The 22,881-nt window shown below is 40.5% G+C and overlaps 1 protein-coding gene across 1 annotated transcript; it reads left to right on the top strand.

Moving 5' to 3' along the window:
• Positions 1–163: 163 nt before the first annotated feature.
• HEATR3 (HEAT repeat containing 3) lies at positions 164–18,028 on the top strand. The gene is made up of 15 exons (XM_031615125.2): positions 164–339; positions 1,467–1,639; positions 1,766–1,853; positions 2,896–3,008; positions 4,656–4,765; positions 5,491–5,631; positions 6,424–6,707; positions 7,378–7,468; positions 10,532–10,689; positions 11,736–11,818; positions 12,073–12,209; positions 15,097–15,185; positions 15,875–16,018; positions 16,119–16,295; positions 17,175–18,028. Exons 1-15 carry the CDS (start codon positions 220–222, stop codon positions 17,292–17,294), a joined length of 2,028 nt encoding a protein of 675 aa, XP_031470985.2. The 5' UTR covers positions 164–219; the 3' UTR covers positions 17,295–18,028.
• Positions 18,029–22,881: the final 4,853 nt, after the last annotated feature.

Genomic DNA, 22,881 nt, shown 5'->3' with positions numbered 1-22,881 from the left:
GAGGACGGAGCGGCACAAATCGCGGCTGCCGTCTGTTGCTGCCGGGCGGATCGTTTCAGCGGGCACGCAGCGCGTTCCGGGCCGCGGGTCCGGCCGCTCCTGGGCCGCGGGGCCGCTGCGGCGCCGCTCCCATCGGAGGCGGCTCCCGGGCCGCGCTGCGCCTGCGCCGCGTGTCACACGTGGGTGCGCCGGCGCCGAGCGGCGCGGTGCCGCGGAGCCATGGGCAAGAGCCGAGCGCGGCGGTTCCGGAGGGTCCCCTTCTCCCCGACCGGCCCCGAGCCGCGCCGCGAGGTGGAGGGCGGCCCCGAGGAGGAGCCGGCGGCCGAGCTGCTGCAGAAGGTGCGAGCGGGGGGCGGGCCCGGGCCGGAGGGGCAGCGGAGGCCGCGCTCGGGCGTGCGGAGCGGGGGGCGGTGGGGGGGGAGGGAGGGAGGCGAGGGCTCGGCGCTGCCCGCCGCCGTCAAGCCGAGGGCCCGGCGTCTCCCGGCTGCCCGGGGCTGAGCCGCCCGCTGCCGGCCCTGCCCCTCGCGCGGCCAGGGAAGGCGGCCCGGCCCTGCCGGTGTTCCGTGCCCTGCCCTGTGCGCGACTGCTGTCTGTCTGTCTGCCCGGCCGGCATCGAGACGCGGTGCTGGGGTCAGCCGATCGTCCACCACCCATCAGTTTTGGATTGAAGCGTTACAGATGGAAAGTGTAGTTGGAACCTTCTTGTGTGGGTTGCTTTAGTATTGGAAGTAAAAGCCTACTTTCCTTTAGGTAAACAAGTCTCTTTGTTCACTTCACCCAAGTGACCAATTGAGCAAAGTGCTGCTTGATTACTTTTCTGGACTGACTTATCCACTATTTAAAAAAAAAAGTACACAGATACACCCATGCCAGGGTGAGGGAGCTGAGAGATACCGTGGGTTTTGGTGAGGGAATGCATTGCTTTTCCACGCTGCTGTTTGGCAGGTGTTATCTTCTCTGTTGCATCTCAGCCATCGCTGTGCCCCTTGCAACCACTCTGTCATTCCCATGGAGTGCAGCCCTGACACCCACCTGGCAGCAGGGCTGTGGGCACAGAGCAGGGCTACTCCAGTTGTCTCAAGGCAGATATCTCTGGCCTAATGCACTTGTGTAGCTTTGGATTCTTCAGGTTTTCTTTGTGGTGTCATTTTTTACGGCACTGTTTCTGCCAATTCCCCCCTCCTCCCCCCACATTTCTGCATGTGTTTTTAGCAACATAAATTAGAGGTCCCAGTGGTGCCAGCTGGCATCAGGTCCGTGCCTGACCTGCGCCCTCTCATTACACACCTGGAACAGGGTTTGTCTGCTCGTAGAGATGAGCTCATAACTCAGGCAGAGATTTATAAACTCGCTCAGGAGCTGAAGGCCCTCGATTCTCCTCAGAACTGTGATCTGCAGCCAAAAGGTCGCATCCGCACGATACAGACCAGCTGTGTGCCCGCTCCCCTGACTCTGTGTCTCCGCAGCTGCAGCACCCCAGCGCCGAGGTGAGGGAGTACGCCTGTGCCAGCATCTCACGGCTGCTGCAGCAGCAGCACGTCATCCCGGCCTTCCTGCAGAGGGACGTCGTCCGCTGCCTGGGCCCCATGCTGCTGGACCACAGCTTGGCTGTGCGTGAGACGGCGGCGGGTGCCCTCCGGTAAGCTGTGGTCAGCGTTCGGCTCTGCAGTGAGGGACTCCTGGTGTAGTAAGAAAAAAAAAATACTGTTATGAAATGTTTCTAGAAATTCTCCTATCTGATCCAAACAAATTTATTTTTTCCTAGAAATCTGAGTGCTTGCGGAGGATTTGAAGTCTGTGATGACATGGTGACCCAGGATGTCATGACACCCCTTGTGGCACTTCTCAAAGAGGTTTGTTTATTCTTAGTCTGTTTTTAAACTGATCTAGCCCTTCACATATCTTCCTTTCTAAAGTAGTTCCATTTTTTGTAGCGTTTTTAAGATAGATATTTGTGAGAAGTTTTTAAAAGAGTGTTTCGGTAGATCTAATAGCCTCTCCTTATCTTTAGGAGTGTTAACTGCTCTACGTTTTGAGTATCTCTCACGTGATACAGAATACATTGCTTTTTCATCATTAGGATTTGTTAGTAAACATACACTGCTACAAGTCTTGATATACGTAAATCTGAAACACTACAAAATTATGTTCTTCCTCAGCTGGCAGTTTGGGTCTGTGGTAAGGTGTGTTGCCTGGGTTGGTTTTTGCTTGAGCAGGCTGGAGATTTGGGATCAGGAATGACATTTAAGAGTAGTCTGTTCTGTCTGTCAGGATATTTTGCACATCTTTATTGTAACGAGCTTTCTTGGTGAACAGTTTTGTCTTAATGAAAACTTAGATTAGAGTTGAGTAGTTATTTCTTTTGTAAAACAGTGTGTACTGAGCACTGTTCTTTGGTCCAGGTTTGCAGTGCAGTTTGGAAACTGCATTGGGTTCTGTCAGCTGCTGTCTTTGTATGAGCAACTTTGAGCAATACCATCATTTTCTGTATGTTTTCTGTGTATTTTAAATACGAATAATAGTTTTACTGTAGAGCACAGCAAGATATATAGCTGAATAAATCCTTGTGATTAGAACTGCTGAAAATTGCATATAAATTCTACTGGCAAGAAACAGCCTTTCAGGTTCTAAAATTCTTAAGTATTTCTTTATTAAAAAAAAAAAAAGTGTTCCTGAAGTCTGAATACAAAGCTAGTACTGTAGGAGTCTGTTTCTACAGGAGAAAACAAATCAATCATTCAATCCCGCTGTGACCCAGTGAAAAGAAAACTAGTCAGGTTTTCTGACATTAAACACTTGATGAGAGATTTCTCAATTCCCTCTGCTTTGAACATTTTAAATCTTGGCTTTTCTCTTGGCTTGTTTTCCAACTTCATTTTACTTATTTGGTTGTAGTGTAGCAATGGACTAGATGCTAACCAGCTCTCCCCGAAGAAACGCAGAGAGATGAACAAAAATTACATTGAAGATATAGCCAACGAGGCTATCAACTTGCTGTGGAATGTGTGGTGAGTTCTGCATTAGCACTGGCCTCTTAGAAAAGAAAAATGAAATTGCTGCTGAAAGAGCACAGTGGCTGAGGCAGAAAGGAAGCTGCTGTCCTTGCATGAGCAGCTGTGTTCAGTTGCCCACCTGATTTCTGCCTGTAGCTCCCTACATGTGGCTTACTTTGTCATATGGCGGGTCCACATCTGAAATACAAAAGTAATCTATGAGAGAACATCAACTTGTAAGTGAAGGATTTTAAAAATACATGAAGTTGGTCATCAGTTTCTTTCCATCGATCATCCTTAGTTGGGATGCTGCTTTCTGAATGTGTTCTGTCATAGGCTCTGTGAAGACACTTGTACAGTTTGAGTTGGGTGGTGCTGGGTGCAGGCTTGTCAGTGCCTGCTGTAATACAGGGGGCAGATGTTTGAGCTTTGGTTTGCTTTTCTTACAGCTTACTCCCTCTGCAGGTCTTCCCAAAAGTTAGTATTAAGTGTTGGAACAAACTGCCCTGTAATGACTAAAGCACTAATAGATCTGCATAATGATGTGAGAAAAGAATATGAGTAGCTCAGTTAGTAATCAGCACTGGAACCACTAAATAAATGGAGAGTAAATGCATATTTAAATGATGCAAAACTCTTCTGAAAGTTCTCCTTGAATTTTATTTTCTCTTCATTTTGTAACAGCTGCACATTTCTGGTCCATAGAGAATTTTGTTTTGTACAATGCAGTATTGCAAAGGAGTTCCCTGTCTGTCTGATTGGACGCTGACTTGAGGCTTTATCTGTAAAGTGTGTTTTTAAGGGGTTGAAAGCAGTGCAGGAACTGCTTCCTCAGCACCTTGCATGGACTATGTGGACAATTTTTAGTGTTCTTTCTTTTAATGACAGCTTTTGTAGACACCAGTGCTTTGGAAGAGGAACTGCAGTCATTAAGTGTGCTCTAAATTCCTTCTGTGTGTATTTGAACCCTGTGGCTCTGACCATGAACTGCTGGCATTGCTGCTGATCACACTAGGGCTGGCTTTGATGCCGAGACAGTATTTTCACAAGTGGATTTTTGAAGAGCACTGTAGGTAGTTGGTCCTGTGCCTTTTTTAGTTAGAATTTGTCTTGTATTAATATTTTAGTTGAAAAATTGAAGTAGCTGTGAAAACTTGAAGAGATATGAATTCCACAGTTGATAACAGGAAGAAATTTAACACTATTTTGGTGTACCTTTCTGGATGTTGGGCAGCATTCATTTGCAGAGTAAATGACTGCAGTGATAGGAGAGGCAGCAGCCCAGTCTCTGTCGGGATGTGAGGGTGAAGTCATCCACGTGGGCTGGCGGAAGGCCCATGGCTGTGTGCTGCCTGTTGTGCTCAGGTTGGCTCTGCTCACAGAAGTTTGCACTTGGCCTGATAAACTCCTGAATAATGTGCGTGAGGAAGCAGCTGACACAGAGCAGCTTTCCTCAGAGGTATCCCGGGTATCCCAGCCCCTTTTTCTGTGTTTTGTAGGGTTGGCCATAACTGTGATGAGCTCTTTGGCTAATATGTCATTCTTAAGTAGGTCTTAAAACTATAAATGTGAGAAATACCAAGTATGTGTTGCTTAAAATTTTGTTAGAATAACTTTCCCCTGGGAAAAGTGTTTTATGGATCTTTTTTTTTTATGCATTAGTGAATGCAACAGTACAGCAGTATCCATATTCAATAAAGAAGGGTGTCTGGAGGCTGTGCTACATTACATTAAGAAATTTTCCACAAATGTGGATCTGGCAATTTCAGTAGGTAAGTTGTAAAAAGAAGAGATGGGGTCTAAAGATTTAGGTTTTTTTCTTTACTGTCTGAATGTAACACTGATGACAAATCTACTGCATAATGCACCTGCCTTAGTGTTGCTTAAACTGCACACCGGATATCAGACTTTGAATTCCTTTCTGAACAATACAGTGTTCAGAAATCCAAAAGGGGAATGGAGCCTTGGTGGTTACATGGGAGGAAAAGGTCTGTGGAAAGAAAGTGCTTGAGGGAGGATGTGTCTTTTTTTTTTTTTTTCCCAATAGATCAAAGTATATGATCCATCTGAAAACAAAACAAAAAAATCAAGTGGCTCCTATCACTGTGAATGCATTTTTATTAGTAGTATTGTAATTATGGTCTTATAACGGTCTTATATGGTCTCAATGGTGTCTGTGCTTGCAGCACTTTTTTTTTTATATTAATCAGTATACGGTGCAGAAATTGAATTTCATGTAGCTGAAATTGATTTAAGTTCTGTCTGGCAGCACTGTCCTCACTGCCCTACCTGCAGCATGTTTGCTGAAGTATGTCTGTTAACCTCAGCCACAAATTGTGAAGGATGGTGTCATGCTGCTACAGTATGAAGCTTCATCGCGTATTTTTCCCCTGTGTTTAATTATTCCAACTTTCGGGAGTGCAGTGCTTTCTTGTTCGGAGACTGAAATTTACTACTGGATTTGTTAATTAATTATTGCTTTTTTCCTTTGCTGCAGCAAATTGCTTACAGGCAGTGACAGAAGATAATCCGGATCTCCTTTCTTCATTCAATGCCCCTGTGCAGCAAGTCTTGGAAACAGTGATGCTGTGTCCAGAGAGCACAATGAAGCACATCCTTTTGAGAACACTGATAGCAGGTAGAGTGTCTGGGGCATTCCTTCTGTTTTGGTTGGCACAAAAGGTAAAGGAGGGTGGGAGAGCCGGAAGGCTTCCTCTCCTCACCTTCACATCCACTTGTGATGATGTCCTGACATTAGCTGTAAGCACTGCTTGCATAGTTGGTTCATGAAGTTATTTCTTCCTCTTAGGATTGTGTTTTGCGGTGTATTGAAGTGAAACATAGACCCAAATGTCTGTAAAGAATCATCTCAAATGCTTGATTCTGAATTTGTTTCTGTGGTCATCCATTTTAAATGTTCGTTTGGTTTTCACAAGTCTAATGAGTCAGTAATAAGTAGTACAGGAATTGTTTTGATCTTACCTCAAGTGTGGGGTTTTTTTTACCTCAGATTTTCTGCCTTGTTCTCTCTGCCTCAACTGTTCAACCATGGTGACTTTTAGAATTGGAGTGCAATAAATGAGTTTAATTTTGAGAATCCTCCGAAAATAATTCTCTTGTGGATTTTAATTTTTTTTTCCTAAAGGTAAAAGTGTCAACATAACTCCTTATAAATACTACGTGTGTTCTTACATACTGGAATTTCCCTGAGCTTGAGGCATGAATATCGGGCAGTATTACATAGCAGTGTATGGAATGCTAAAAAGAAAAATGCAGATCTGTGGAGAACAGACTTGTGGACTCATACAGAAATACAAGCCATAAGTATTGTAACTCATGGAAGGCTGTGTCTTCACAAAATATACGGCTCTTACAGAGCTGGGATTTGACAATTTAATGCATTTTTATGTTTCAACTATTTCATGTATAGGCACCATCTGGAATATCAAGGAAACCATTCCACCAGGCAGCCTGGGAAACATGGTTAATGCAATCCTGAAGATTTTCTCAGAATCATTAGCAGTAGATGCTGGTGAAACAATTATTCGTATGAATGAAGCTGAAAAAAACAGATTAAAACCTGCTGCAGAGGCAGAAACCGAGGAAAACGTGATTGACATTACAGACAACTGTGCTATAAGTGAAGATGATGGCATGGAAGAAATATCTAAAGGAAAAGGCAGTGGAGAACTTGACATCTCAGACCTGCTTCCAGTAAGTGTGGCTGGCTGGCTCTGGGAGCTTTGTGTGTTTGAATGGCTGTTGCTGTCTAGTGTTTGCCAGAGTAAGTTACTGCTACAGTCACTAATCTCAACTCCCAAATGGCTTGTCTGTTTTAGCTAAGACTTCAGAGCTGAGCATGGAGAATTTCAGCACAAGTTGTTCAAATGTGGTCAAGTTGAGCAACACATAAGGAAAGCACATTTCCATTTTGTTGGCTAGTGGGAAGTGTAGGCTTATCTGACTTTTACCTCTAGCTAGTGCAGGAAGTCCTGAGCCCTGCGTGAGTGTGATGTTTAATGGCTTTAAGTGTTCAGTGGAGATTGCAGAGTGATAACAAATGCATTCGCTGTCCTGTGTGAAAAATAAAATAGAAATAAATATTTCTGCTAGGACTTCAGGTAACATCTTAGTAATCTTTTCTGTTACAACTTTAGTTCAGATGACATTTTTAAAAGTAAAATTTGATCCCTAGTAGAGATGGTCATTTGAAATATCTGTCAGAGTGATGATAGGTAGATAGATCTTAATGTTTTCTAGAAGCTTTGCTGAGGGGTGAGAAGAGGAATAGCTGAGTTGTATTTTTCACTGACAATCTAGATGCTTTAAATTGCAGTGAAATGTTGTTTTCCAAAATTAAATTTTGCATCTTTTTTTTCTTTAGTCTGATAAATGGGAACTGAAAGAAGTGACAGCCTTACTGACAGCTCAGCAGACTGCTCTGGAAATCATTGTTAATATGTGCTGCAGCGAAGGTTTGTAGGAATCTCTCCTCCATTGCAAGTGGTGATGTGGCTTTTGTTTCTGGGATAAGTCATGTTTAGTTTGCCATTTGGTGATCTTAGTCTTTACGGTGAATTTGCATAGAATTGTCATTCCTGCCTGATGCCCTCATCTGGTTGAGAATCACAATAATTAATTCTATTACTTATTTAAGTATTTTTCTCATTTAAATAACTTCTTACACATTTTTGCATGTTACTGCACATACCATATGACTTAAAGGGGAAGGCTTTGTTCTGAGTGCTTGTGCCAAAGATATATTTCCTAAAACAGTCCTGCAACCAATTCTTTGTTCAGATAGAGTGCAATTAACAGTCAGAGTGTTAATCTGATACAATATTGAGGTGAATCCTGTTACAGGAATGGGTATCCTTTTTTTTTTTTTTTAAGGAGAGAATTCTTATAGTTTTGACTGAATTACTGAACATCTTACACTTAGGTACTGCATGTGTTGCAGAAGAAGTAGAGGTGACTTTTCATGAAACTCTAGCAGAAGCAGTGCAGATGTAGACTGTTGAGAGCTCTGCCTTGATGAGCTTTTTTTTTTCTTTTTTCTTTTCTTTTTTTTTTTTTTAAGAAAAATGCTGGAGGAGGAGTAGGAAAAGAAATAGGATATCTTTTTTTGAACTCTGATAATCAACGTCTTGATGGCTTTTCTCCAAACCCATGAGAAGACAAATAAGTGATTCACAAATTCTGTTTAAAAACAAAAGAAACTGTGCATTTTAGTCACTAACACAATTTGTGAGGCTGATGCAAAAGTAATCATATAGGAGGTAACTTTATGGGTGAATCTTTTCACATCCTCATAAAATCCACAGTAATACCCAGGTATTTGCACAGGGGATTTTTTTTTTTTCTTATGGGAGAAGGAAATTCTTCACCTCATATGTGAAGCTTTTTTCATAACTGTGTTTCTTATCTAATGAGTTGTAATTCATAAGCTCTCCCCTTTAATTGGAAAATCTCTTGTGGGTAAGCTGCATATTCTACCATTCCCTCAGTGTAATGTAAGGTTGACTGTGTTGTATTTCACTGCAGTACTTCACTCAGACATGGGCAGACAAAATTGTAGTCAGAAATAGAAATTAAGAGGAATCCAGAGACAGCTGTTGGTTTAATTTTCAAGTTATTTGATGAATAAAACAGCTTTTGCCGTTAAGCTGACTTGGTGAAAACACAAAGTTTGCCACACAACTAAGGGAAATAACCAATGCTGACAAATAGATGTTTTTTTAACTGTTTACTGGCTGGCATTTGGGAGGAGAAACAGTACTCTCATCCTTAGCAGGCATGGAGGAAGCAGTCAGGAATCAGCACTGTTGTCCAAAGTTCACAGGTTGTCAGCCCTAGTTAGGATAGGATTGCCATCGGAAATGCTCCTGTATTTCCAAGAACATTACAAGAAACCTGATCTTAGCTGTGGGCTGATCCAGTTTCTGCTCTCTGAGCTGTGATACCGCTGCTGTTTTTGTTGCTGAATTGCTAGGTCAGCTAGTACAGTGGTCATTTAAGTTTCAGAGATTTTTTTCTTTCTTTGCTTTAAGATGCTGCTTCTAAAAAAAAAAAAAAAAAAAAAAAAAAACCAACAACAAAAAACTGCTTCCATCTGCAAAAAACGTATTGAAAAGGAGGTGTCAGCTTTATTTGCATGTTTGCTCTTGCACTGGGGCAGGGCCTTGTTGGTAGAATATGAAAGATGACATGTTTTCTCATGCAGAAGGTAGTAACACCAGTGCATTGTAGGGGTAGAATTAATTGGGTGTTACCATAAGCAAAAGACTTTGACCATGTGATCAGGTGGTCACAGCCTAACGAGTTACTTTGCATCATGTGAACAGTAATCATCACCTTTTAAATAAAGTCTTAGAAGTTATTGAATGCAGGTGCTCAGTGCAGGTGAAATACAATAAGAGAGTAAATGAATGTATTTTAAGATGAATGACTTTACCTTTTGCCACAGAAGAAGTGCATGGCTATCACACTAGTCTCTGTAGGAAGTAGATGACACATTAATCTTTTGTCAGACAAAATTACATGGAGGTAGATATTAATATGTATAATTTTGTCACATTAGTTAAATATCCTGACCTTTTAACAGAGGCGGAAATTTCATCCCTCAGTGAAGCGTATCATTCCTACTTGTAGACTCTAGAATTTGTGTAAAAACCAATTGTGCACCAGTTAAAATGTAACCAGATCTGAAACATTAGATAGCTTACTGCAAATCCTGTGGATGTAGGAACATCAGTTTAAATGTAGGTGATGGACTTGTGCTCATCAGGCCAACGCAACTTTTTGCCACAGACACGTTATTTACTTTGTTGAAGCTGTGCTCATTTATATCCTTACTTCAACACCTCTCCCCACAGCTGTCCCCACAGAAAATATCAACCCAGTTTAATGTATATATTTATACTTCTAATTTACTTAAAATATGTTGCCTGAAAAAGCTGTCAAAGGTAATTTAGATTGCTTTGGCTGGCTTTGTTGTCATGACTTCCTTTTCACTAGCTTTCTGTGAAAACAGCAGCACCTTCATCCAACCCCATTAGTGCCCAGTTAGAAGAGGTCTCTCTGTGACTTCAGCATTCTTAGACAATCTGCCTTAATCTGATTATGGGTATTAAACAGGTTAAACAAATGTGTTTGCATGCTTGAATCTATCTCAAAAAGCAAATTGGTACAGTCCAAGTTAAAATCTTAGAAAATGTTTACTATTTCTCAAGAAATCCTTCTTTTATGCCTTATCTGATATCTTTAAGTAAAGCATAGTTAATACCAGAGGATGAGGTGTCTGTGTTTGGAGAATCTGTTTCATAAGAGTACATGTTCCATGAGTGAATATAAAATAAGTAATTTTTTTAGTGTGACAGTTTAAACAAAAGTGGTACTACATTTGTGGTGTGTGGCTTAATGGTTCGTGGGTTATGTGGGTTTCATTAGGGCACTGGAACTTAAGACTTAAACCAAGAGCTGGAGCCAGGTATAATTCAGTAGTGGGGTCACATTTACAAATTTTCTTCTGTTTTCAGATCCCTCTGATGATGAGTGGGAAGAGCTCTCCAGCAGTGATGAAAGTGACCTGTTTATGGAAAATTCATACAGTGAGGGCAGTGGGCTGCTGATGTCACCTCTGTGCCTCTCTGCTGAGGTTCACTCGGCATTTCTGAACAACCTCATTCCAAAGAAGGTATTTTCTTTTGTTTCCAACATGTGCTACAGTCTCTCATTTGTGTACAATTTATATCCTAAGTTAGGCAAACAAATCTCTCCACTCCACCTGCAGAAGATGAAATTTATTTAAAGACAGTTTAGCTTTTTTGTTGTTACTTTGGTTTTTGTTTTCTCCTAGAGATGTAGCAACATCTCATGGGTTGTCTTTGTCTAAATAACGTAAGTTGGAATAGAAGATTCCTATGTTTCAGAACCCTTGTGCTTTGTTGTTTCTTGTTTGGTTTTTGGCCATTTGGTTGTGTTATAATTAATTTGGCTTTTTCATAATACAAAGGTTATTTCTTGATTTGGTTGTGAAAGAGATGACCTGCAAAAAGAAAGGGAAGCTTGACTAGAAGCTTGGCTGTCAAATGTCCATGTTAGCTGGAGGAACTGGAAGTAACCTGTGTGAATGACAGTAGTCAGCACGGAAAAAATGCACGTTCCTCTTTTACCCTATTTAATACATGGTGGAAGTACAATATCTGATGCTGACAAAAATTGTTCGTGTTCCAGAATTGTTTTGGTCATTACTATATAGGGTTGTAAATATAAAATTCCTGATCTCAACCCAATTATTAGTGTGATTCAGCATTCACTTGAGGTAAAAACTTTCAGGGCTTTTTGTACTCAGTAGCAGGCAGTGTAAGCTTCATGTTAAGGTCTTTTAAATTTGCAGCTGAGAATTCTGTAACAGAGTTTGTGAGAAGAGAGATTTTCAAGAATGAAAAAGAATAGTAGAGATCTAGAAAATCACCTGATGCACAGTACAGTTGCTGTGTAAGAAAAGCTGTGCTAAACCTGTGTTTCATTGCCCCATCTTTGAGTGATTGAGGAAGATTCTAACATTTTTAGCATGTGAGACTTTGTTACCTTCAAAGCTTTGAGGACAGTCAAGTATGAAATACATTTACTTGAGGTATCTGTTTGTCATTAAGCTAAAAATGCAATCTTCCCATTCCCATGTTTTAGAGAAGAAAAACAAAAGCTTTCTTGCTAAACCTTTCTTTTTCCCCTCCCCAGATTCTTGAAAAAACTGCTTTTCCGAACAGTGTTGCTCTAGACATCTGTATGCACAATCCGTCTTGGAAACCGTTAATTAAAAAGTAGGAATTTCATTGTCTCTCTTACTACTTTCCATATATGCTCAGTTTTAGAGCTCTTAGAAGGACTGTTCATCTTTGTGTTACTTGTAAGATCTGGAAAATGGCAGATCTGATGCTTCATTTTCAATGAAGAGATGCAGATCTTTGGGTAAACCACACACCAGATCACATCTTTACTTAATTCGAGAGCCTTCTCTGTATTTCTGCATTTATTTACAAAGGTCTGCTAAGTGCACTTTTTGGTTTCGTTTCAGACTGAACACAGTGCAGTGTAGAGCTTTAACCTGTCTTCATAGCATTTTGTTGGTGTCAGATGTGGATTGCCTTGGAGGAGCCTCAGCACTTCAGTCACTTGCACAACATCTCTCACAGCTGATCTTTTCTAAAACAGGTAAGGTGTTTAGAGGCTTGCTGGCCTGTCATATAGGTCTAAGGTAGCCACTATGCATGTTAGGTTTTATTGCCATTTTATTAATTGTATTCTATTAATCTTTCAAAATAAGGATACTGAGTATCAGAAACATGCTGACAGAGCAGTGTACAGTGGTATAGTGTGTTTACTCAGATTGAATCTTGAGCAATTACACTTCTAATGCAAGACTGTATTACGTCTATGTGTGCAAGAAGAAAATCACTAAGTTAGCAGATGAATCTTCCCTTGCTGTGAGACCAAAACTGTTTGCCTGAATATATTAGTGATAATAGCAGTTTTTCATCAATCAGCTGTGTCATCAGAAAGATGGGACCTTTTCCCTTTAAATTTGGAAACGCTTGGGGGGGGGGGGGGGGGGTCTGTCACATCATTTTTTCTAGGAATTTTTTGAAATAATGGTAAAAGTGGCTGTTGCAAAGATCTTCAGAATGCATGTGCATACTGCAGTAGGAAAGATGGCAGCCTTCTTGTCTCCAGGACATGCATTATGCATGTGATTGTACAGCTTTATTGAAAACATTTCTATAGAAAGGAAATGTGCAAATGTGCATAAGATAACTACTTCATGTTATGATGGTGGTTCAGTTTGAATGGAGAAGTCAATAAACTGGATAATTTAATTTTTCTAAAAATGATACTGGTTTCGAATATCAAATATACCCTGGTGAACACTATCATGCATCCACTGTAATTCTTCCAAGACACATTATTTCATAGAGATACTATAAGGTTTCCCTATAGATCTGCTAGTATCCATAATGGATGAACCTAGTGCAGGTACATGGCAGTTAGCATTTCCAGCTACCTCTTGCAATCCCTTAGATCAGATCATAGTCATTCAAATAGTACTGCTGGACCACTTATTATATGATTTCTGTTACTAATAGTAGATAAACTGAACCAAGACTTTTAAAAAACAGCTGGTTCCAACTCAGTGAATTGGTTCCCTGCTAAGGTGCTTCATTCAGACTGTTCTAATGTGTTTTTAAGGTCAGTGATATGGCTCATCAGTAAATCAGAGATATTCTTAGAGACTGGAGGAACCTGCTAGATCTCAAAACTGACAGAAAATGTATTTCCTAAGATGGATCTGAAGTCTAGCGTATGCATAGCTTTGTCATTTCTTGTCTTTTAAAAGCTTGAGAGGATCGGTTTTCCTCCCTTCCTTCAAGTGACTTCATTTGTAACCACAAATATGGTGCATGCAGTCCTTATTTGTTGTGTAGTATGACGCTGCATTGTTGCTTGAGGATGCATCTGCCTGCAAAACACACTTTTTTTAAAAAAATTTCAAAATAAAATATTTTTAAATGTCATATTAAAAGCATGTGATATGATTGTAGTGCTTGAAAAAAACAAAATGCAAGAAATGAAAATAAATGTGAAAACATAAGCAAGATTTTCATATTATACTTTGGAATAGTCGGGAAGTTCTTAAGTGAAACTGGAGAAATGACAAGCTGAAGACAGAGAATCTGCAATTAGTTTAAATATTTTGCTAGTAATTAAATGCTAACTAATGGAAACTGTTAGAGCTGATAAGTCACCAGGTGTTTAGAAGGAATTTTGTGGTTTACAGGTTAAAGAAAGAAAATAAAGATTGAGTAGCTTAGGTGGGAGGTGGAGATGTGTATTAAGTTAGCAAGAGTTTCTGCTTCTGGAATAGTCCAGAAAATTGCAACACCTTAAAAAAAAAAATAAAAAGCTTTGAAGAATGCAGAATGTGCACTGAAGGTGATGGCTCCTACTGATGAATTTGTAGTTAACAGGAATAATGCACTGTTTGATTTGTACGTTTCTGAAAGGTTGTTAAACCATTGGAAAGCATGCTCTTTACATGAGTTGGAAAGAGCCCAATGTTCTGAGTGTCTAAAATAGCCTATTTAGAAGAAAGGAGTTAAAGAACTCAGTCAGCTTCTGTAATTTTCTCAGTTCCTGTAATATGGCCACATGTGACACATGATTTTCAAGCTTCTATTCTGACTGTGGTGTCAGAACAGTCTTAACAAGTGTCTTAACCAGGGTGTCCTGAAACACACTTTTGCACCTTCAGTGTGTGGATGATACCAAGCTATGTGGTGCAGTTGATCTGCCCAAGGGATGGGATGCCATCAGAGAAACCCGGACACACTCCAGCAGTGGGTCCATGTAAACTCCACGAGGTTCAACAAATCCAAGTGCAAGGTCTTGCACCTGAGTCATGGCAACCCCTGCTATCAGTACAGGCTGGAAGGTGTAAGGGTGGAACACAGCCCTGTAGAAAAGGACTTGCGTGGATGTCAAGCTGGACATGAGCCAGCAGTGTTCTCTCACAGGCCAGAAAGCCAACTGTATCCTGGGCTGCATCAAAAGAGTGGCCAGCAGGGCAAGGGAGGTGATCCTGCCCCTCTGCTCTGCACAAGTTTTAGATTGGATACAAGAAAAATGTTTTTAAGAAAAGAGTAGTGAAGACTGGCACAGGTTGCCCAGGGAAGTGGTGGATATTCCACCTCTGGAGACACTCAGGGTCAGAATGGATGGGGCTCTGAGCACCTCATGGAGCTGTAGGTATCCCTGTTCATTGCAGGGGAGTTGGGCTAGATGGCTTTTAAGGATCCCTTCACACAAATGATTCTGTGAAAGTAAGTGCCATGAAAGAACAATATATCTAATTTCCAGATAGAATTACTACTGAATTTAAAAAAAAAATCACTATGGTTACAACTACAAAGATCAGTTACTGAAAATCTAGCTTTTCCTGTTTTTCGTAGTACCTGAAGGAAAAAGTTAAGGATTAAGGAATTCATGCTTCTTGTATCCTTATCTTCTCATTTAACTTTTGGCTTTGGGTGCAATTCTTTAACAGAACTCCCTGAAGACACAGAATTCCTGGAAGCCATAACCAGTGCTTTGAGGGCTCTCCTACAAACAATGGCATCAAAGAACATCTCCCAGGTAAGAGGTATCAAGCTCAAATGTTCCGGTAGTTTCATAGACCTTACAGGAACACTTTGCTATATATAAACAGGTGAAATGTTTTAAAAATTAAAGTAGCAATAAAAACTTTGGGTGAGATGGTTAGAATGACAAGTACATTGTCTGCTAACATCACATAGACGTATGGATTCTTTGTTTTCTGATGTAACCCAGTTGAAGCTGGTCTTTCTAGAATGTTTGTTGGACTTGAATTAAATATCCAGCATTGAGCATGAGCTAAATATAGAAATGAAGCCTAGTGATTTGTTATACAAGATGTAATACTAGGTGGGCTGCTGGTCCTTTCTGGCTTTAAACTGAAATATGAGCTTCTATAAGTTGTAACGAGCTGGATAGCTAACGAGCTGGGTAGATTTGTGAAAATCTCTTTTGGCTCAACCTTTTTCCCTCAGCTTCACAAAGCTTTGCTTAAGTTCTGAAAGAAACACCTTATGAATTTGAAAGGGAAAGTTTAACTGTTCTCTTATTGATTACACTTTCAAGAATCCATGTACCCTTCATAATATAGGAATTTCTCTTTTCCTATTACAGATTTGCCCGAGTGTTGTGTAGAAGCACATTACTTAAATTTCATATTTTAAAGTTTCTCTGGAAATGTTAATACATGTTTCTTTTTTTTCCTTCCTTTCTTCTTCCTTGCTGATCAGTGTATGACTCCTGAGCAGCTCCTGGCTTTATGTGAAGCGAGTATTCACAGCAGCAATGCCAGTGTGAGAGTGAACGTAGTGAGCATCCTTGGAATTTCTGGCAGTGTCTTGGCCAAAGTACAAGATACAGCTGAAACACTAAAGGTGAAAGAGCCTACTTTGTGTGGCAAGCCTGAAACTTTGATGCTTTTAAAAATTATCTTACGCAGTGTTTGAAAACTCAATTTTTCTTTCTTGTATTTAGATGATCGGAAAATTTCTTCTTGAGGTGGCTATGAAGGAGTCTTCTCTTGTGGTAGCAGGGGAAGCCTTGGATGCCCTTTTTGATGTATTTGCAGATGGTAAAGAAGGAGAAAAAGCAGCAGTACAGATGAAGTTGCTTCCAGCGCTGAAAGAATTTCAGCCAGTGTTCAAAATGAGGGTAGGCATCAGATGCAGCCAGCTTGGTGTCTCAGTTTGCTGCGTGGGTTCAGGTTTGTGATTTAGGCTGCTAGGAGAGATAATTAAGCAGGAATGTATGACTTTATGAGATGATGGGGAAAAAAAATGAAAGCAAATAATTAAATTCATGCTATTCTGCTTTAGAGAAACCAAATGCACTCACCTTGCGGTTTACAGAATCAGTAAGGTAACAGCACTGCATTGCAACGTCTATGATGTGCAAGTGATTATTTTTTCTGAAACTCTTGTAAAAATAATCCTTCAGATGTCTTTGGAGGAGAGCAGCTAATTTGTTGGGAAGGAAAAGTCCCTTCTGAATTTACATTCACATCTTCTGGTTTTAACTTGCAGTGGTTGCATGCGGATTTTTGTTCTGTTGTTGGTTAATTATCCTGTATTTCCAAGAACTGCCAAAATCGTAAGCTGTAATTTTAAATGTAGCTTTGACTTAACTAGAGAATAGCTTTCAGTGCATTATTTCTTAGTTGGATGAAGTCTGAGAAGTGACTTTCATAGTCCTATCGCTAGGCACGTATAGATGTTTGATAGGGCTACAGTCATCTGATCAGTTAGGAGTGTAAGATCTTTAATTTGAAAAGCAGTTAGTAAGTGCATGTTTTAGATTTAGGAGTGAAATAGGATGCCACTTGTAGCCTAGTTTTAAGCAGAAATGTACTGGAGTGAAGTGACTTGCAGAAATATTTGCTAGTGGTGAATGTGCACACATGAACGTGTTGGTGTTGTGAAAATGGATGCATAGGATGGCTTGCTACAGAGCCTCTAAACATTACCAGCTTCTGGGGATCTAATAGGAAAAGCTTCTCCATTAGTGAAAGTATGTGTTTTTTTGGTTTTTCAGATACGAAAAGAAGGCAAAGGACAATATAGTACAGATCAGCTTTGTGTTCTTGACAACGTGAAGATGAATTTGAGAAGATTCATTGCATATCAGGAGACATTAGGCAAAAACCCCACTTGAAACATCGAGGAACTTTAAGGTGTCTGTATCAAAAAATGTTTTTCAAAAATATACTAAAAGTATTGAGAAAAGCAGTTTTGCTTTCAAGTTAATATTAGGATTTTTAATGTTCAGTATTTTATACTTCTGGGATGATGCAATGTGGAAATCACATCAGTGTAAAAATGCATAGCATATTTTGAGTTTAAATGTTAGCAGCAACGATAAGTGCTCTTGCAGTCCTGAGATCAGCAAATAGCACCACCGTCATTGTTAGAAACCTTCATGCATCCTGGCAGAAAACTACAATTGCATGACAAAGTAATTTAAAGAATATTCTCAGTTATGTGCCAGATCAAGGCAGGGAGGCTTAAGGTATTTTGAGGGAATTAAGCAGTGACAGGATGTTGATATTTGCTGTTTGCCTTTATCTGTTTGTAGCTTTGCACAGACACTTATGGCAAGCTTTCCAAGAAAAGTGTGTGATAAGTGTGTAGATTACTGTCGGCACTTGGACCTGTTACTTCTTGAGGTTTGTCACAGAGGAAATTGTTTCAGATTCATTTATGACAAATTTGGTATTATGGCTTTTTACTGTAGAAACCAGTCTTGAAAGGATGCTGCTCCATCTCTGTGATTTGATTGCTATTTCTGAGAATCAAGTCTCCCAGTTTACATTCTTCCTTATAATTCTGTATCTGGGTGAATTTGAATTCAGCGAAGTAATAAACCTAATAAAATATTTTTATACTGAAGTATTATTTAGAGTAATTTTATATTTACTGAAAATCTTTTAAAATATTTGTGATAGAGATTTTTAAGCTGTAAGATATTGAAACTGTTTTCAGAAACTGTCACTGATTCATGAAGGTTTTATATGCACTTCCATGAATCAAAAGCTTTGGTTTTGTTTCTGTGTACAGGATACCCTCAGACACTTCTTTTTCTATCTACTTTTTTAGAAAAGCATTTTTTTGAAATTTGCTGATTTTTGAAAAGGGACCTATTCTCCCTCCTCTACTATTAGCATAAGCATCTAGATTTTGACAGAATTTTCCCTATGGTGTTAAGCAAGGAACTGCAAAGACAAAATTTGCTCAGCTTGTTAGATTTCAGTCTGTGAGACTGGAAAGCAGGCTCTGGAGCTGGATGGATAACTTGAAAATTGATTTTACAGAATTCTGACACGCAATATTTGGCTAAGTGCAAGCAAGAGGGTGTGAGAAATGAGTTTTAAGCAGCTGCACTTCCTGAAAGTCCCATTGTTGTTATTCCTTTTCAGAAGTTCAGTTAAATGTGTGATGTGATGCCTGCTAATGAAATGAGTGAGGGTGTGTGGACAACAGGGGAGTATCTAGGGCAGTTGGCCTGGTCTTCAGTAGTTCAGGAGAAGTCCTGAGGAAGTGGAGCTGTTGTACAAGTTGCCCTGGGGGTTGGCAGGGCTGGAATGTAGCAGCTGGGTGGATTAGGGGGGTAGGGCTGCACAGTGTGGATTTTAATCCCAATGTTAATAATATGTGCTGTATGCTGAGGATAAGTATAATTTTAGCCTGATAAAAGACATTAATACTAGTTTGAAGCATTTTAAAAGAAAAACTTTCATGCTTTCATTTTGAGGGTGCTCCATTGAGTTGCTGGCTGATGGTGATTGAAAGGGTCCCCAAGTCCATCCCCGTGCTCAAGGCAAGGCTTCGTCTGGGGTCTGATAGGTCATGCTCAAAGGGGTCATCTCCAGGGGTGAAAATCTCCAGGGATGGAAATCTCACAACTGTGAGAACATCTCCAGGGGTGGAAATCTCACAGCTGTGGGGGGACCTTTCCTTTGCTTGACTGCCCTCATTGAGAACACTCGCCCACCTCTACCTCTTACCTAATAGGAACTCCCCGTGCCACAAAGCAGGCCTCTTGTCCTTTGGGTGCCACCAAGAGGCGTCTGGCTCCTTGTTTCCTTCAGTCCCCATTTTGTAGCTGAGAATAGGAATTGTATTGCCCTTTTCTCCAGGCTGAGCAGAGCTGGCTCCCTCAGTCTCTAGCCATCTTGGTGGCCTTTGCAGCCTCGCCTGCCTCAGTGTGTCTTGTGCTAGGGGCCCAAAGCTGTGCACAGTACTCCGTGTGATTTCATGAGGGCTGAAGAGGGAGAAGTGTCATTTTCTGCACCTGCTGGCCATGCTCCTGTCAATGCTGTGCAGTATTCATTAGCCTTCACTCACTGTGAGGTTGCACTGCTGACTTACCATCAGCAGGTTTGCCTGCTGTAACCCTGAGGTCCTTCTCTGCAGAGCTGCTCTCATTCAGTCAGGAGCCTGCTCGGTTTTTGGGACTGCTCTGTTCCAAGTATAGGACTTCACATCTTGCATCAAGTAGGGCAGTCGGACCCTGCTTCCTGGAGACTGTTAGAACAATTACGTGTGTGTGGAGCAGGGGTTGTTACTAATGAGAAAAAAATGTTTTCTCTTAAAATACAAATCTGAAAGTTGCAGATAAAGGTCTCTGCTAGAAAGCCTATTTTTTATTATAATTTGTCATACCCCATTTTTTTCCTGATAATGAAAGCAAAGAGTGTCATTTACATCTGAAGCTATTTCTGCAGTAGGAATTATTTTCTTTTGCTTGTTTTTGCTGTGCACTAACCAGTTAACTGTCTTTAGAAAATCTTCCTTTTTTTTTCACTATAAGGTAGGTTCACAGTATAGATTGTATCATTTGTAGACGTGTATGATTTAGTGCACGCAGTATTTGCTTCTGTCTTTTGATATACTTTGATATGCAGGTAACGAGGACATACAAAGACAGTTTCATGTAAGTTTGTACTAAAACTCAGATGTATAAAAGCTGAAATAGTCCCTTTTCAGCTTTGTGTCACCTGAGCAGATTGAAGCACTTCAGTGGGACCATTGGGCTGAGGGTATGAAAAAAGGGGCAAGCTGGCTCTTCTGTCTGCTGCTGCTCAGGTAGGTTCCCATTGGTAGAGGGAGAAGCTGTAGCTCTTAGGAGGGTTTTGTTGTTGTTTTCTTGACTCACTGCTAATTTTAAGGAAACTTCTGTAAGTGATTTCTTGGCAACTGGTGTTGTATGGTCATGAGCAGCCTATTGCCCTTATCATGCTACATAGCAAAATGGAGCCAGTATCTTCCTGCATATTTTGATGTCCACACTTTCATTTCTCTGTTGAATGAAGAAAATCTCACTGTATTACCTGCCTAACTCCTAGCATAGTGTAACTTGCTCTTGGTGTCTAATGGATTGCTTGTGAGTGAATATGAGAGAGTAATTTTTTTATGTTCTACTTGTAAGGGGTGAGATAGAAGATAATATGACAAGTATGGAAGACAATGAAAAGGCAAATTGTCTGTGATTGAAAGAAGTGTCAGATCATGGCCTAATAAGAGAAAAGATTTATAGGTACAGAAAAGCTCAGCTGTAAGGTTTGGGCTATAAAAGTTGTTCTAACACAATTGAGGAAAATTAAGACAGCAGAAGAAAAGATGATGTGGCTCAAGGTAAATGCTTGATGAGCTGTTCTGGCACTGATTTGAGTAGTTTTAGAGTAAGCGAGACAGAAAGGAGATCCTTGACAGCACATGAAGACAAAGGCAGATCTTGGAGACACTTTGAGGGTGGGAAATACTGCCCTGATCTAGCCAGTGTGCAGCCTAAGTAAGCAGATGCTAAAGAGATGTAAGTGATCTTCATCAGTTCATTTAGTCACACAGATAAGATTGTTAATCAAAGCAGGTATCTTAGACCGAATTTGTTTGCTAATCCTCGTCCCTAAAGCGTCTGTCTGCTGCAAGTTAAAAACTGCTAGTCTGAGGTATGAAGTACAGCAAAGGAAGAGGGGCTGTTGGCCCCTTCCTGCTCAGAAGTGGTGGGATGGGTGGTGGTGGCTGCTGCTTTGGCCTCTGCAGCCTGCAAAACATTGACTCCACAGCTGCATAGATAAGGAATTATCATTGCTATGTGGCTTGTTTTTACTCTCTATGAAGATAAACAAGTGGCAAGATTTAAATAAGTATTTGTTGTGACACGGCATTCAGAAGATGTCTGTTACATGCAACTTTATGGTTCACTATTAACTACTCAAGGTTTGTGCTGTATGTTGAGGGTATTTTTTGTGTTACGTGTTTTAAGGATCTTCTCTGTAGAGGAACAAGAATACTTCTAGCCAGTACTACTTGCCTTGGTTCTACATGTGTATTTTGAACACGGGGGAAAAAAAAATCAGAGCACAGCAAAGTTACAAAATGAGAACTGTAATCTGAGAACAAATTAATTTAAAATCAGTTTGTAGCTTAAGTATTATAAATGAAACTCATATCTCGTGGAATAGTAACGTAGAACAACCAACCAAAAATGCTCATAAACTCAAGTTCTGTTTCCTTAATAAGTAATTTTCAGTAAAAGCATTCCCAGAGGACTGGAAAGAACTGTCTAGCCTTACATTTACTGTTGCAAATTCAAATTCAGGCAATGGTAATTGTAATTGAAAATAACATAATGGTTCTTTTCTGGCACAGATGAATTGAGCAGACAGTCTAAATATAGTCTCATTGGATGTGCTCTTAAGATACGTAACGCTCAGATAATTGGCAAAAACTGAGAACTCGGACAGTGGCAGCAGAGGAAGGAATTTGAAGTTTCCCAAAAGGGCTGAAGTGCTCTGTATAGAGGAGCTCTTACTGAGTGCTGCGGAGTTCTTGTCTGTTCTCCAAATCAATTCAGACTGTTTAACTTCTCTACCTTCCAGGAAGAATAACACGTGTTTAAATCACTCTAACTTCATTTTGTTTCGGTATTATTTTCCTAAGTTCCTTGTTTCTGTGAGAGTCACAGACATAACGTTCTGTCAGACATAATTCAGTGACCACATAAACACAGCTTGAGACTTGTACACAAAGAACATGAGAAATGTTTTTTCTTTCAAATCCCAGTGTCCTCACACTGCTGTTATACTAAGAACTTAAATCAGAATGCAGTGAGCTGAAACAAGTCATAGCTGCAACGATCTGTGCTGTTGGGAGCATTTGGCTGCTGCATAGCTGTCGGCACACAGGAGGGTCCTGGTGCAGCCCTGGCAATGGGAGAGGCCCTGACTGGTCGTGTCAATGCCTCTACCACTTCTAAAGCTGTGCTGGGACTCGATATTGATATATGTTCTCTAGACTTTGTGCTCCTTTTTGTGACAAAAATCTCATCTGGGTTGTTTCCTTTCCCTTCTGGTGAGATTTTTTTTTTTTTTTAACCTGTAAGGGAAATGGTGTTGGCCTTTTCCCACCTCCCACTGCTGATGGAGAGTAAAGGGCACTTCAAGAATCTAACTGTGGAATGGCTGACAGCTAGAAATAGTGTGGTGTTTCTAAATAGCCTTTTTTTTTCTGAGGAATTGCCTTTTTAGTAAGGAAAAGTTAAAGTTCAAAGTTGTGACTAAAAAAGTCATGTCAACTGTATTAAGCATGGCAGCTTTTTGCCTCTCTTTCCTAAGACTCAGGCTTGCACCCTGATCTCATGTGCTTGTGGTATCATGCTGTTTTCCAGACCAAATATTTTGTGACTGTTATCTCCTTAATGGTAATGTGAGTTTTTATTACTGATGCTCCCCTTTCCTGTG

This window comes from Phasianus colchicus, chromosome 13, assembly GCF_987193195.1.
Source record: "Phasianus colchicus chromosome 13, bPhaCol1.hap1.1, whole genome shotgun sequence".
Taxonomy (NCBI): domain Eukaryota; kingdom Metazoa; phylum Chordata; class Aves; order Galliformes; family Phasianidae; genus Phasianus; species Phasianus colchicus.
This window is presented reverse-complemented; position numbering and strand designations above follow the sequence as displayed.

Excerpts from the sequence above, each read along its gene's own strand:
- HEATR3 (XM_031615125.2), top strand. The coding sequence starts at position 220 with ATGGGCAAGAGCCGAGCGCGGCGGTTCCGGAGGGTCCCCTTCTCCCCG. Across the intron at positions 3,009-4,655 it reads AACTTGCTGTGGAATGTGTG|TGAATGCAACAGTACAGCAG; the intron begins GTGAGTTCTGCA and ends TTTATGCATTAG. Across the intron at positions 16,019-16,118 it reads ATACAGCTGAAACACTAAAG|ATGATCGGAAAATTTCTTCT; the intron begins GTGAAAGAGCCT and ends TCTTGTATTTAG.